The 13627-nt window shown below is 35.3% G+C and overlaps 2 protein-coding genes across 3 annotated transcripts in view; both read left to right on the forward strand.

Annotated features, from left to right (window-relative positions):
* The window catches only part of LOC129750600 (electron transfer flavoprotein beta subunit lysine methyltransferase-like), a 29689-nt gene extending 22779 nt beyond the window's left edge, over window positions 1-6910 (forward strand). The window contains exons 3-5 of one of the 2 annotated variants that reach the window (XM_055745565.1): window positions 4976-5109; window positions 5286-5503; window positions 5581-6910. In XM_055745565.1, the coding sequence (XP_055601540.1) occupies window positions 4976-5109; window positions 5286-5503; window positions 5581-5739 (511 nt within the window). In that variant the 3' untranslated portion in view covers window positions 5740-6910. The remainder of the gene's footprint in view (window positions 1-4975; window positions 5110-5285; window positions 5504-5580) is intronic. The other variant, XM_055745564.1, reaches the window with a different exon arrangement.
* The window catches only part of LOC129750601 (electron transfer flavoprotein beta subunit lysine methyltransferase-like), a 324916-nt gene that overhangs the window by 130425 nt on the left and 180864 nt on the right, over window positions 1-13627 (forward strand). The gene's annotated exons all lie outside the window — the stretch shown is intronic.

A 13627-nucleotide genomic window follows, 5' to 3' on the forward strand; every position in this document is an offset into this window, starting at 1 on the left:
AGAACTGAAGATTTTATGAAATTAAGTTGCTTATCGGTGAGGATTAAAGAGTTGAAATGAAAGACGGATAGAAGATCAGAAGAAATTAAAGATTTTTTTTATAGGAATTTCACCCATTAAGGTCATTTTTCCTCGATACAATTCAAAGATAATTTCATATTATTAACTGAAACTTGGTATTTAAATTTGATTTTCAAGATCTGAAATTTGAACTCTGTTTTTTTTATCTTCATTGTTACCTAAATTATGTCAAAATTTATGTTTTACTCTTATGGGTTCTCCAACCTTTTTCACAAAGTGGGTAGGTCACGAACTTTCATAAAATTATTTGTCACATTTATTTCATAAATTTTCAAGTTATGCCAAATATTCGTACGCAAAATACCTTTCTTATAAAATATGCTCCCTTTTTTATAAGTTCTTTATTTATGTAAAAAAAACTTACATGATTGCTCCCCTGCATTTGACACATTCCGTCCACTACTGCTTGATGGATGTAGGCTGATTTATCCGACGCGAGTTCAAATAAATTTTGAAAATGAAATTGAAAGATTCTCATATTGGAATTTATTGCGTATTGTACTTTATGGAGATTTTTTTTTTTAAAACCCGGTCAATAGAGTAAATCGGGACAGTTTTTTTAGGTATTTTCCTAATATTGTACCTTTTGAACACTTCCAACTCCCAATGAGTTTCAGATGGAGTATTTTTTGGAACTTAGAAATAAGCTGTAAAAATTTAAAAAAATAGGTGAGTAGGATTTTTCAATAGGAACCATTTTCAAACAGATGATGATTCCTCGCCTTCGATGCAATTAAAATTGATATTCTTTTTTACACCAAAGTCATATTAAAAACGTATCGCCGTATTCCAAACTTTTAGACATGAGACATTACAACCAAGGTTGCTGGACAAATTCTGTGTTTTTGAGAAAAAAATTCTGAATTTCTGTAATTTTACCCAAAAATTCTGTGATTGTTTTCTGTGTTGATATTTCCATTATTTTCATTTAAAATTCATGACAAATTATGTCTTTTTAACATTTTAGCTGAGGAAAATCCATCAATATAAGAAATCTTATCGTACCTTTCTTATTAAAAGCATAAAATATAAATTTATATTTGCCAAAAAAATAAATTTTGGAAATTCATTTAAAATCCAAAAATTCTGTGAAATCTGTGAATATTTCAAAATTCTGTGTTCTGTAACACAGATTCTGTGATGAAAATTTGCTCAAAATTCTGTGAAATTACAGATTTTTCTGTGATTTCGGCAACCTTGATTACAACTTGTTAAAATTGGCAATTTTATACATAACAAATTACTTTTTTTTAATTCATTTATTCAAGCAAAAATTGCAAGTAAAATTCATACGAGTTTTAAACCAATGAATCAAGGAAACGATTGGTTTCGAAGGAGAAATTTTTTTTATTAATTATTCCACCGAATCTCAGCGATTTTCTCTGTTTTTCGTAAAGGTGTATGTCTAAGGTTGTCAGATTATTTTCGGCACGCATCCGGGCAATTTTATATAAAAATCTGCCAAAATCCGGACATTTGATTTAAAATTGACGACAACAAATCCGGGCAGTATCCGGGTCATAACCCAAAAATTTCTCAACAAAAGTCAATAAAAATAAATAAAAAAAAAAGTGTATTCATCAAAATTTATCGACAGATTTTGAATCGTATTTTATCATCCAAAAATCCTTTCATGATTTTTTTTTATAAAGTTTGTTACAAAGTTTCGTTTAAGAAACAAAAATAAAAAATTCTACAACACTATCTGTTTTTTGCCTAATAAAGTGAATAAATCCAGGCATTTTTCAATAAAATCCAGGCAACCAGGTCGAACCGGACTATTCCCAAATTTGGTTCAAATATCCGGGCAAAACCGGATAAAACCGGGCAATTTTGCAACCTCATGTATGTCCCTATTGAACCCATTTAAAAATAGATTTCGAGATTGAGTGATATATTTCCAGGTTGCAAACTTAACGACTTTATTTGTTCGATAACATTTAATTGAAAAGCAGATTTTCAAAAATTGAATAGATCGAATAGAAATAACGATAGTTTTATGCATTAATTTTATTTCTGGAAATTTTTATGCAAACATCAATCAAAACTTAAAATAAAAAAAATATTTTCTACTTTTTAATGTCAATTTTAATTTTCAATCAAGGTACACCGGGGCAAGAGCAAACGGATTTCACCATACTTCAACTTCATATGCCTTAGAAAAATATGAATATCTTAAAAAATATCAGTTGCACCTCTAAATAAGTTCTCAACGTTTTTAGTTGTCTCTTGGAAATTGAAATATTCAAATATGTAGTAAAAGACCTTCATTTACAATGGCATTTAATAATTTTGAATATCTGCCCCAGTTTCAAAACTCGGGAGACCCCTTCTGACCTTTCCAACATAATGAATCATTTTGAAGATGAAATTCTTAAAAGGTCGATGTCCCACCGTGTGAGTTGACAGGAGGGAATATTATTTGTAACACTTTAATGGTATAATTAAAATTTTTGCTTCCAGTTGAATGTCAGTTTTAAGAACTTACTTTTCTAAAAAGAAGCGAATCAAAAGTCTTTTTGATGCAGCGAAAATATGTTGAACAAAAACTCCTTTTTCGTGTTGAATTGGTATGTCAGCAAATAGTACAGTTTTTTTTCGTAATTATTTAAAATAAAAAGTTTCCATTTTCATTTCCAAATCCATCTCAGTTGTATACTTGGGACCAAACAACAATTTCTAGACGAAGAAATAATTTTTATTTTTTTTTGTAGCAGAGAAAAGTTGAACGTTTGAACTTAATCTAGTGTACCTGAAATGAAAATTCTTGCGGAAAATGAATATCCTCACTTTTTGTCATTAAAAAGCAGTTTATTTCACTGATACCTTTCACTTATGCACTTGATAAATCTTCAGTTATGTACTTTTGTTGTTTTGTTTATGTTCAACGACGTCGTTTGCTCGCGATGCTTCGCTCATGGAGTTAAAAAACAAGCACCGCAAAGGAAAGATTATGCCGAAAAATGGATGCCATGACTTTTCAATTTCAGATTTTGGCAAAAAATGTATAAACTTAATTACTACGGACAACATATACTTTGTGTTTTTTTTATTGATCAAAACCTATTAAGATGAGGCATTTTGGAGGAGTAGTCTGATTAACACAGTTACACGACATTTTAATATAATCGATACATTTTTTTAAGAACTTGAAAAAAAATAACATAAAAACATCTGGCAACACTGATGATAATTTCATTGCATTTCAATGAACTTTTGATTAGAGAGTACATTGATCACAAAATAAAAAGTTTTAAATGATCTTTACTGCTTTTCCGTGCATTTCCAATACAAATATACGTATAGAAAAAATGTATATTCGTGCACCCATAGAGGATATTGCAAAAATCCAATGCCTACTTAGCAAATCTCTGTGCCGAAAATACGCAAACAAAATTATGCATGCCCACTACATTCAAGCGAAACAAGATAAATATTTTATGGGATTTTCATCCCATTGGATAATTCATTTCAAAACTAAAAATATAGTGAGATTCGAACTCACTGCAACATCTCATCTCGGCTAGCTATTGCGATATTCTACCCAGTGCACCATCTGAGTCGGTTAGCAAAAGTTTATCGTCATAGTCTTTCTGCGACCGTCGATTACCGAAAAAAACGCACTGCATTTTGGTAAAAGGAAAACACACGCACAGCTCTTCTTGGCTGGTGGTTTTTTTTGCCGTTTTTCTAATGCCAGTTTACATACGTACCACGTAAAAAAAACTGTGCAAAAAACCGTGTTGTTCCCGAAAACCATGTAAAAAAACCTTGGCGTATATTGTAACTTTTTGAGCTTCGTTCAAAACTACTGTTGTCTTCTAAGAAATCATTCTCTAACCTTAAACCTTTATTCAAATAAGTAAATATTGATTTTTAGTGGGTTTTTTTCACCATTCTTCATATCTTTTTCAGTTTGAAGACTTTTGAGGATCGTCTTAGGGGTATCCAATTTCAATTAAATGTAGTATAGTTTCTCAGTTAATTATTTAATAGATAATTAGAGGGTGGGAGCAGTAATATGGGCATTGAAAAGCCCCTTATAGCTAAGGACCACCCTGAGTACATGGTCGGTTTCTGAAATTCGATGATGAAATTTTTTCCATACATCTATTGCCACTCTTATTAACATTATTCTAACTCCATACTTGCCCAGTCAGCCATTTGGTGGGTGTTTCGAATTTGCAACACAAATATACGTGCAAATATACGTGTAAACATATTGTATATTATGCAGTAAAACCAGTATACACGTATCATTTTGGAGGCCATATAGGTACATTAGCATACATATTCTTGATTTTGATTGTATTGTCGTTATAAAATCTTGCAATGTATTTAAATACGATAAATAATATGCATGAGCCGCACATTGTAGGTGCAGATATACGAAAATGAGATTAAATATCATTCTATACAATATAATCTGTGAAATAAAATACTACTTATGGTTGTCTGGGTTTTTCACTGAATGGAAACTACAACTCATAAAATGTATGGAATATCACGTCGTACGAAAGCTCTGAAGTAACCCTTAACTGCAGGATTTAATTCTACATTCATGTTCAACCCATATTATATTTTTATCGTTTTTATTTCCATTGCCGAATATATATTTTAATGGTAATGCTGTTTTAGACCACCAAATATCGCGATTCATGGGAAATGAAAAGTGGCCGTGAAAAGGACGCCTGCATCAAAAGGTGGACTGGGCCGCTTAAAAGTGATACTATCTTTCTTTTGTTTAATTTTGCTTTTAGAAGAATCAACTTATTTATCAAATCATCATCATCATACGATATCAAAAATTAAAAAATATTTTCCCCTGAACAATACATAAGTTTCTTGTAACCGATTTTTGTTTTAAATAAACTTTTTTCGTGCCTTCCTCTAGATTCATACTGGATAACGCTGCCGACCATTTCGCCGGACGGCGCGTTCTGGACGTCGGCTGTGGCTGCGGAGCATCCTCGATAGCGGCCTGGCTAGCCGGGGCACAACACATCACCGCCAACGACATTGACGCAAGTAAGTTCTGTTACCGAAATGGCCTTCAGCGTCATTTATCGTTCCGCCAAAATCGCACAAGCAAGCAACGGTTCAAAATTTTGAAGGAGTGATAAATGCAACTGAACTGGAAAAATTGCCAATACCGTTCAATGGTCTTTCTCTCTCTCTCGTCATCATTTGTGTGATTCATTCAGCTGCCCTGCAAGCAACGCTACTCAATGCGGAATTCAATGGCATTGTTGGGGGAACTTCCATCGACAGTCGCAGTTTTGAGGTCGATGGTTCCAACTGGATTGGACGGTCCTGCGACGATTACGACGTCCTACTGATAGGAGATTTGTTCTACGATGTGGAGATTGCCGACATCTTACTGCCTTGGCTATCACGTTTGGTTACCCAAGAGGGAAAGCAAGTAAGTATCTAAACGTATACAAATCTTGAAAAGTTCATATTCTAAATTCATCAATGTTAACGCACATCTGTTTGTAGGTGTTCATCGGAGATCCGGGACGCCATGGGCTAACGAACACGCTTCGCCAGAACTGTATGATTCAATTAGCAAGTTACGAGCTGCCGCCCAATGTTTGCCTCGAGAATAACGGATTTTCACACGCCGCCGTATGGAAGTTGACTGGCAATGTTGTGTAGTCGTTAGATAATACGGAATCAGCCAAGTATTCGACATTGATTGGAAAAAGTAGATTCAAAGATTTGTATTCCAAGCTTTGTTGGAGCCGGTTTAACGTTTTGTATGTTACTGAGAGTCGTTAGGATCAATCGAATCAAATTCATAAGTTCAAGATAGACGTTAAGAATTGCTTAAGGATAGCTTCGATTTATGTTCCATAAGTAGGAGAAAACTGTACAAGGCGCACCAGCGGGGTAAGATGGCCCATGTCATTATTTCTTAAATATACACTAACCTACGGCTTCGAATGATGTTTTTCTTCATTTTTATTGTAGCAAACAAGCCTTTTCATCATTCAATAGATGAAAAGTTCACAAAATCTGCTTTAGTTCTTAGAAACAGAGGAATTAATGGAATCAGCGAGAAACTTGTAATTTTTCATAAGTAACATATAAGGTTTTATGGTAAAACAGCCTGCGCAATCTGACCAAACTACAGCTTATCGTTTTACCACTCATGTGCACTTTCGGAAGACTATAAATATTTAGTTGTATTTTATTAACTTCCTACAAATTTTATCAAAAATCAATCATATTAAAATTGGGGCAGAATGCCCACAAAACCACGTGTTTTACGCACAAATTTTGAATGCTTTTAACTTTTGAGAAAATCCGAATATCAAAACAAAATGCCATTCTTTTTATTTGCTGACTCCCAAATTACGATAACAATGCATAATTATTACTAATTTCATCCTTGTTCGAGGTAAAACGGTTCACCAACTTTCGATTCGAAAAAATTATCGGCCGCCATGTTTGCCGCGATATTACTATATTAGTCAAAAAAATTTAATTTCGTTGCCTACTTGAAGGCGTTTTATATATAAGGATATTAAAAAGTGTATTTTGAAAAGCGAAATTTTCGATTAGTTTAGCAATACTAAATGATTTTTAGCCAAAGAATGGTAGTTTACAAACATACGATGAACATGTAATTAAACATTTGGTGTTTCAATAGTTACATTCCGTATAATCATTGTTCTATTTCTTACCACCCTTCCTGTTTGGTGCGTTCTGTCCACTAGTTTTGGCATTCTACCCCGCGGTTTGTTTTCTGGCTGTTTTAGTTTTTTTACAAAAATATAATCAAAATCGAGTTTTTATCATATTTTTTCTTTTCGATAATACGTAAATTTCATCCTTGAATCGTCGTCAACTTTCAATTTGGTTCTTAAATGATTGGTATCGCTATAAATAGCAATTATGCTTAGCTGGTGCGTTTTGTACAGTTTTACCCTAAACTTATTGTTAGAAAATAGCAACTAGTAGATAAGAAGATCTTTTTCGAAACAAAATGCTTGGTTTTGTTTTCAAAGCTGTGTAATTTTCTACATTTGCAAGGACAATCATTAAAATACATACAGTTGCGTTCAAAAAAGAATGAAATTGCACGAAGCTGCCCATTCTCTCTCAACTTTGACAAGCTGCCATTTCCCGCTCGGTTGATTTTCTCCATGAAATTTTCACACAATTTAGTTCAACTATCCAACTAATGCTCTACAAAATTTGAAGTCTTTACAAAAAATGGAAATAAAGATGTAGCTATTCCCTTTAAAAATTGAAATTTGGAATTGCTTAATAAATTTGCTGTAGGGATGGGGGCATAATGGCCACCTTAAGGTAAACGATTATTTAACCATAGAGAACAGCTGTAATATGTGAATTACATCATTGTTTCGTGTTCAGACACTCAAATAGTTTATTGCCTAATAGGATGAAACTTGAAAAAGTAGATAAAAACGTTTAAAAATGCATTTTAAAAATTTTTGCCGAAAGCTGAAAACCAATCACTGTAGAGGCATAATGAGAAACCCCCCGAGGCAGTATGAGCACCATTAATGAAGGCATAATGAGCGTTTCCTGCCGGGGATTCTAGCAGCAAATTCGACTCAATGAAGTCAACTGAGTAATAGAGCTGCAGCTTGACTTGTATCGTCTGACGATTTGGCCTATTGGTAAGATGTCGGAGAGGTAATCAGTGGGCTCGAGCTCGATTCCTGGTCGAGGTGATTTTTTTTTCATTTATCATTCATGATCATGATTGCACTAAACGGTGAGGCGTAGATTCATCAAACGAAGCAATAACAAAATAATCTAGGTAGAATTGAAATAATCAACACATGCTCATACATTATGTTTCTGGTGTTTTGTTTGACGGATGATGCTTTGATGCTATTAGCCGTATAATGTAACAATAAAAAAAATCAATCATGAATGGTATGTGCAAAAAAAAATCCCCTCGAACAGGAATCGAACTCGAATCTACTGATTACCTCTCCGACACCTTACCAATAGCCCAAATCGACAGACGAAACAAGCCAAGCTGTAGCGCTATTATTCAGTTGACTTCATCGAGTTGAATTCGCTGCTAAATTCCCCGGCAGAAAATGCTCATTATGCCTTCATTGAAAGTTCTCTGTTCGCCTCTAGTGAACAAATTAAAGTAAAAAAGCGTTTTAAAATTGATTAAACTGAAAAATCAAAAATTTAATGACATTGAAAATTCAGAAACAATGTATAGATCATGTTGCAGTGCGTACATTTCAGATCAAAGTGATTTAAAGGTCATAACAGCTTATTTGGTGGTGCTCAAAAATTATAATATTTTCGTCACTTGAGAACCTAGCTGGTTATTATTTAATATTTCTGTAAAGATAAGAAGGATATTTCTTTTTTGGTGAAAAATTTATACTATGGATAGTACGCAACAAATCCTTATGAAAATTTGTTTAAGAAAATACGTACTTATGCAGAAAAAAGACGTGCTCATTATGCCCTGGGTGCTCGTTATGCCCTCATCTCCCCTATCTTTGACAATTTTCATTGGAAAATCTTCGAAATTTTCATTGAAATATTCGGTTCAAAGATGTAAAAAATTTTCGATCTCGTACTTGGCCAAGTTTCATCCAAATTGATCTACTCGATCAAAAATGGTACCGGTTTGAAAATTAGGTTCATTAAAGTTTCATTTCATTCTTTTTGGACGGATGTTTGTATGGAAAACATCGTAATCAATGTTTTCTTGGTTTTTTTTTCACAAAACAAAATTTATCCCACAGAATGCTGTAAATTGATAGAAACTTCATTCCTGCTTTGTTTAGAATAAGGAATTGTTCCAACAGAACTGGTATCAAATTTGTTTATCAGTATATTTAGCTATAGTCATTTATGAACAGACCCCTGCCTGCAATGATACAGAATTTGTCTATGTATCGGGTGACCAACATCTTTTAGCTAAGTGTTGGTGAATCTCTTTTCTAAGCTTTTTTCTCTCAGATTTAAGCTTTTTTGCCTTGAGAGCATAGGTCATGGAAGCTCAAATCTGAGAAAAAAAAATTAAATCTGAGGTAAAAGCTTAAATCTGAGATATGTGTTCCACACGGATTGTATATCATTGCAGCCTTGTGTTTCTGAAACTCTTTTCTTCTTATTTTGATCTCTGTTGAAACATTTTCTTTTCCGAAACAAAAAACTAATGAAGTTTTAGCTTAGCTTAGCTTAGCTTGTTTGACTACTCATATCCACCTTAAATCATTAAGCCCGAAATGCTTCAATTAGTCTTCAACAATACCGCCATGGTTTTAATAAAAATGTAATACTTTATATTGTGTCAAATCATTCAATGTATTTCGAATTTCATGATCGCTGGCGTGGCTAAGTAGAACGAGTCGTCAATGGTTGCTACTTCGTGATTGATCGAGGCCATAACAAAAAACTAATGAAGTTTTTATCAATTTACAGCATTTTTTATGATAAATTTTGATTTTGTGAAAGAAAAAATCAAGAAAACATTGATTACAATGTTTTCCATACAAACACTAAAAGAATGAAATCGTCTGTTGGGCGATAATGAACCTCATTCCATACCCGGCAGCATTTTTGATCGCGCTTATAGATTTCCCGTAACTTGATCAAACATTTTTACATCTTTGGTCAAAATTTCAAGATTTTCAAATGAAAATTGTCAAAGATACAGTAAATTTAGTGAAGCCGTTCCAAATTTTCCTTATTTACGGGAAGAGCTGTATCTTTGTTTCAAGTCATTCTAAAGATTTAAAATTTTGTGGAGCGTTAGTTGGATAGGGTGATTTGCCAATCGTTGCACAGCTAAAAACATGATTTTGGTTTTATGCTGTATTTTTGCCATTTCAACCGAATTCACTCGATTTTTGACGTATAATTACGTCTTACGGCAACACTAAAGGTTGGCAAATTAAAATTCGCAAACGGGTCTCGCGTCACGAAAAACGCCTCTTTTAGAGACATCTTATCTAAAGGATTTTGACGTCATCACCAAGCCCGCTCATCATCGATTGGCGGGCCAGAAAGGCCCGTCAGCTTTATTTTATCGAGACTTACTAAACATATGTACTAGTTTTATTTTCGGTTGTCAAAACAAATTTAAAATTTCTCTCGCACGAGGAGTATTAGAGTTTCAATTTAATTAATTTGATAACGTACCTAGCTACTACTATGAATTCTTAAACCTAACTAGCGAATCATTTATGATCTAATGACTGGATTTGGCGCATGACTCTCTAAATCTAGACAGGACTATTGATTTCCGTACTTCCAACATCTGAAGACTAGCTAGTTGATGGATTTCAGGGTATCTAGTTCTTGGGGGACTGTTTAGAATCGTTCGAAGGAAGTTATTCTGGATGATTTGTAGCCGGAATGGTGGGTATTAGCGCATGTCTCCCAGACTGGCAACGCATACTCGATTAGGGGAAGGATTATTTGCTTGTAGACTGCAAGTCTATTTTTAAGGGTAAGAGAAGATTTTCTGTTTATAAGGGGATAAAGAGATCGCTTCATGATTGTACATTTTGTAGATATTTTATCTATATGGGATCTGAATAGCAATTTGCTGCCAAGGGTTAGACCAAGGTAAACTACTTCATTGACCATTCAATGGGAGTGTTGGCAAGATGAATTTTTAAATTACCAGGTGGAACAAGCCGAGGTGATTTGGAGTGTGGAAATAGGATAGTTTGTGTTTTGGCCGCGTTGATACAAATCTTCCAGCTGTTACAGTAGTCGGATAGAAAATCTAGGCCTTCTTGTAGTTTTCATGTCAGAGCTCGAATCACTCGACCCTTATAGATGGTGGCTGTATCATCTGCAAACATAGATATTATGCCACCACCCGGAAGGGGAGGAACGTCTGAGGTGTAGATATTAAATAGGATAGGTCCTAGGAGGCTTCCTTGTGGAACTCCAGCATCTGCGATGAATGTTTCAGATTGAGAGCCGCTCAAGAAGACCTGAAACTTTCTATCCGCAAGATAGTTTTTAATTATTTTCACGATGTAAATGGGGAAGTTGGATCGGTGCAGTTTATTTACAAGAACTTCATGCCAAACATTATCGAACACCTTTTCGATATCCAGAAAGGCCATGGCAGATGTTTTCGATACGGACTTGTTCCGCCTTAAGATGTTAGTAACCCTAAGCAATTGATGGACTGTGGAAAAACCTCTTATAAATCCGAATTGTTCTGGGAGAAATATGTTATTCTGGTTTGAGAACTCAAGTGTACGGTTAAGAAACAGCTTTTCAAATAACTTCGAGATGGAGAACAGTAAACTGATGGGTCGATAGATTTTAGCACTTGTGGAGTCTTTGCCAGGCTTATGGAAATAACCAAGCTCAGGGCAATTATTTAAGACCATGCTTAGGTGAGCAAAGAATGTCGTACTCAAGTTTTTCAACTCTAGGTTAAAAACACCATCATAACCAGGGGCTTTCATATGTTTTGTTACTTTGATTGAAGCTATCACCTCTTCAGCAGTTATTCTTGACTCTGCAGGGATTTCTACGGGAGTATCAGCGACGCTAGACATTACCATTTGAACGGCAGACTCGTGCGGACTGATCATGGCACGGCCTAAATTGTGGGAAGCTATGAAGTGTTGGCCAAGAGCGTTGGCTTTTTCGACAGGAGTTAGTAAAATCGTAGGGTTTTGATTGGGAGAGGTAAGGGGAGGGATAGGTCTAGGTTTGTTTTTTAGAATCTTAGTCATCTTCCAAAATGGTTTACTGTAATCTGGTAGAGAGCGAAAGTGGTTTGCAAAATCTCGATTTCGTTGGTCCAAGATTCTGACTTGAGTGATTTTTTTGAGCGGCGAGCTCTAGGGTTTTGTTCTTGATTAAACAAGCATTCCAATTGAGGATGTTGATGCTTTCTTCAGGGCCCATATTGACTCATAAAGTTTAGCAACACTCTAGCTAGTTGCGGCTTGGAGACTCCCACTCAACAATAATGTTGAAGAGAGCTCGCACTTTGCGGAGGTCGCTCATTCTAATGGAACCTTTCTAAAGATGGGCCAGATACAGAAGGTCTCGATGATTTTCTGGTTCAGCGCGTTTCATGGGGAACACTTTTGTCGGCTTGAGGTTTAGGTGTTTCAGCTCCATCACGATGTCTTCCGGTTTAATTTCTGGCAGTCCTCGAACAACGACCTTCAATGGCTTGTTTCCCGGGGAGTCATGGGTTAAGTACTCGAGCTGCTTGGTTTTAAGATACTGTCGGGTTTTATTATAGTCGTCTTCGGTGGAACAAACTATTTTGGTGCCCACACTGCAAAGCTTGAACAAGGGATGGATTTGAGAAGCTGCGAGCTCGTTCCGGAGGGAGGCTATTTCTTTATTAGTTGTGAATAGCGGCGGTACTTTTGTCTTTTCCAGAATAATCTGATCGGGAGTGGCTTGTACCGGAAGAGGGGCAAAACTGTTTCTGGCCAACAGTCTGGCATTGTAGTCCGATGGGCAGGAATCTTCTTCACTTCGGGGTCGTTTTGAACCATTGGCTTGAGAGCTACTTTCAGCTGGGCGGCGGCTTGAGGCAGGTGCTTTTTTGTTGCGCGTCATTTCAGCAGCAACTGGTGTCGACGGGTTAAAAGCGAAATTTTGCAGCTTAGTTTTAATACTAGCCACCTCTAGAAGGTGGCCAAGCGACGGAGAAACACTACTAGGACCCGAAATTTCGAGCTTTACTGTTGGAAAAACGCTAGAAAGAAAACAATCCGAAAGAAAACTGCAAATTATTTGCAGCGGGAAAACACCTCAACCTCAAAGCCAAAGCAGTTTAAGTGACTTTGCCACTTTTCAGACATTGTACGTTAGTAATTTTTAAACATTACTAGTGGCACGTGGCGGTCGATAACGTAATTCATTCGGATTCAATAGATCGAGTTCAGATTCCCAGTCCATGATGACCAGGACAAGGAAGATGACATCGAAGTCCGTTTTCTTGAATTCGAGATAGACAGTGTAGGAATTAGGAATAATAGAATATTTGAATTGCAACAATAGTTCAGCTGATTGAATTCAAATAAACGTGTACCTGCAAACGACTAACGTAAATGGGAAGGTTGGAGCTTTCGTTAAGTTCAGGGATGAGAGTGTGTTCGTGAGAGCCGCCAATAAACGGTAGTTTGAATAAAACCTGTCTATAAGTCCTCTGTTGATGTGCGTCAGTGAAAATATTAAGAGAGTGTGTGTGAATACCTTCTTGCGAGAGCATCGGTAACAGGTAACCGTGCACCCAAAATAATCCGCACATCTTTGCTACGTGAAAATTTACATAATTTTTATCCAATTGATTTTCACGTAGTTTCGACCAATTTAACAGGTGAACGCACCTCAATAAGAATTTGTACTTTATGAAATTCAGCTACAATTTACGTGAATTTCAAGTGAGTTCGATACGATGTGAAGATGAAGAATACATAAAATAAATTTAGTTCGGAATTGAAATTGGGGTTCATTTAGTTAAGGCCTTTTCTTTGTTAAATTGAATAAAAGAAATAAAAGTTTTATTCAATTTAATTTATTTACACTATAT

This window comes from Uranotaenia lowii, chromosome 3 (genome assembly GCF_029784155.1).
Source record: "Uranotaenia lowii strain MFRU-FL chromosome 3, ASM2978415v1, whole genome shotgun sequence".
In the NCBI taxonomy this organism is placed as follows: Eukaryota; Metazoa; Arthropoda; class Insecta; order Diptera; family Culicidae; genus Uranotaenia; species Uranotaenia lowii.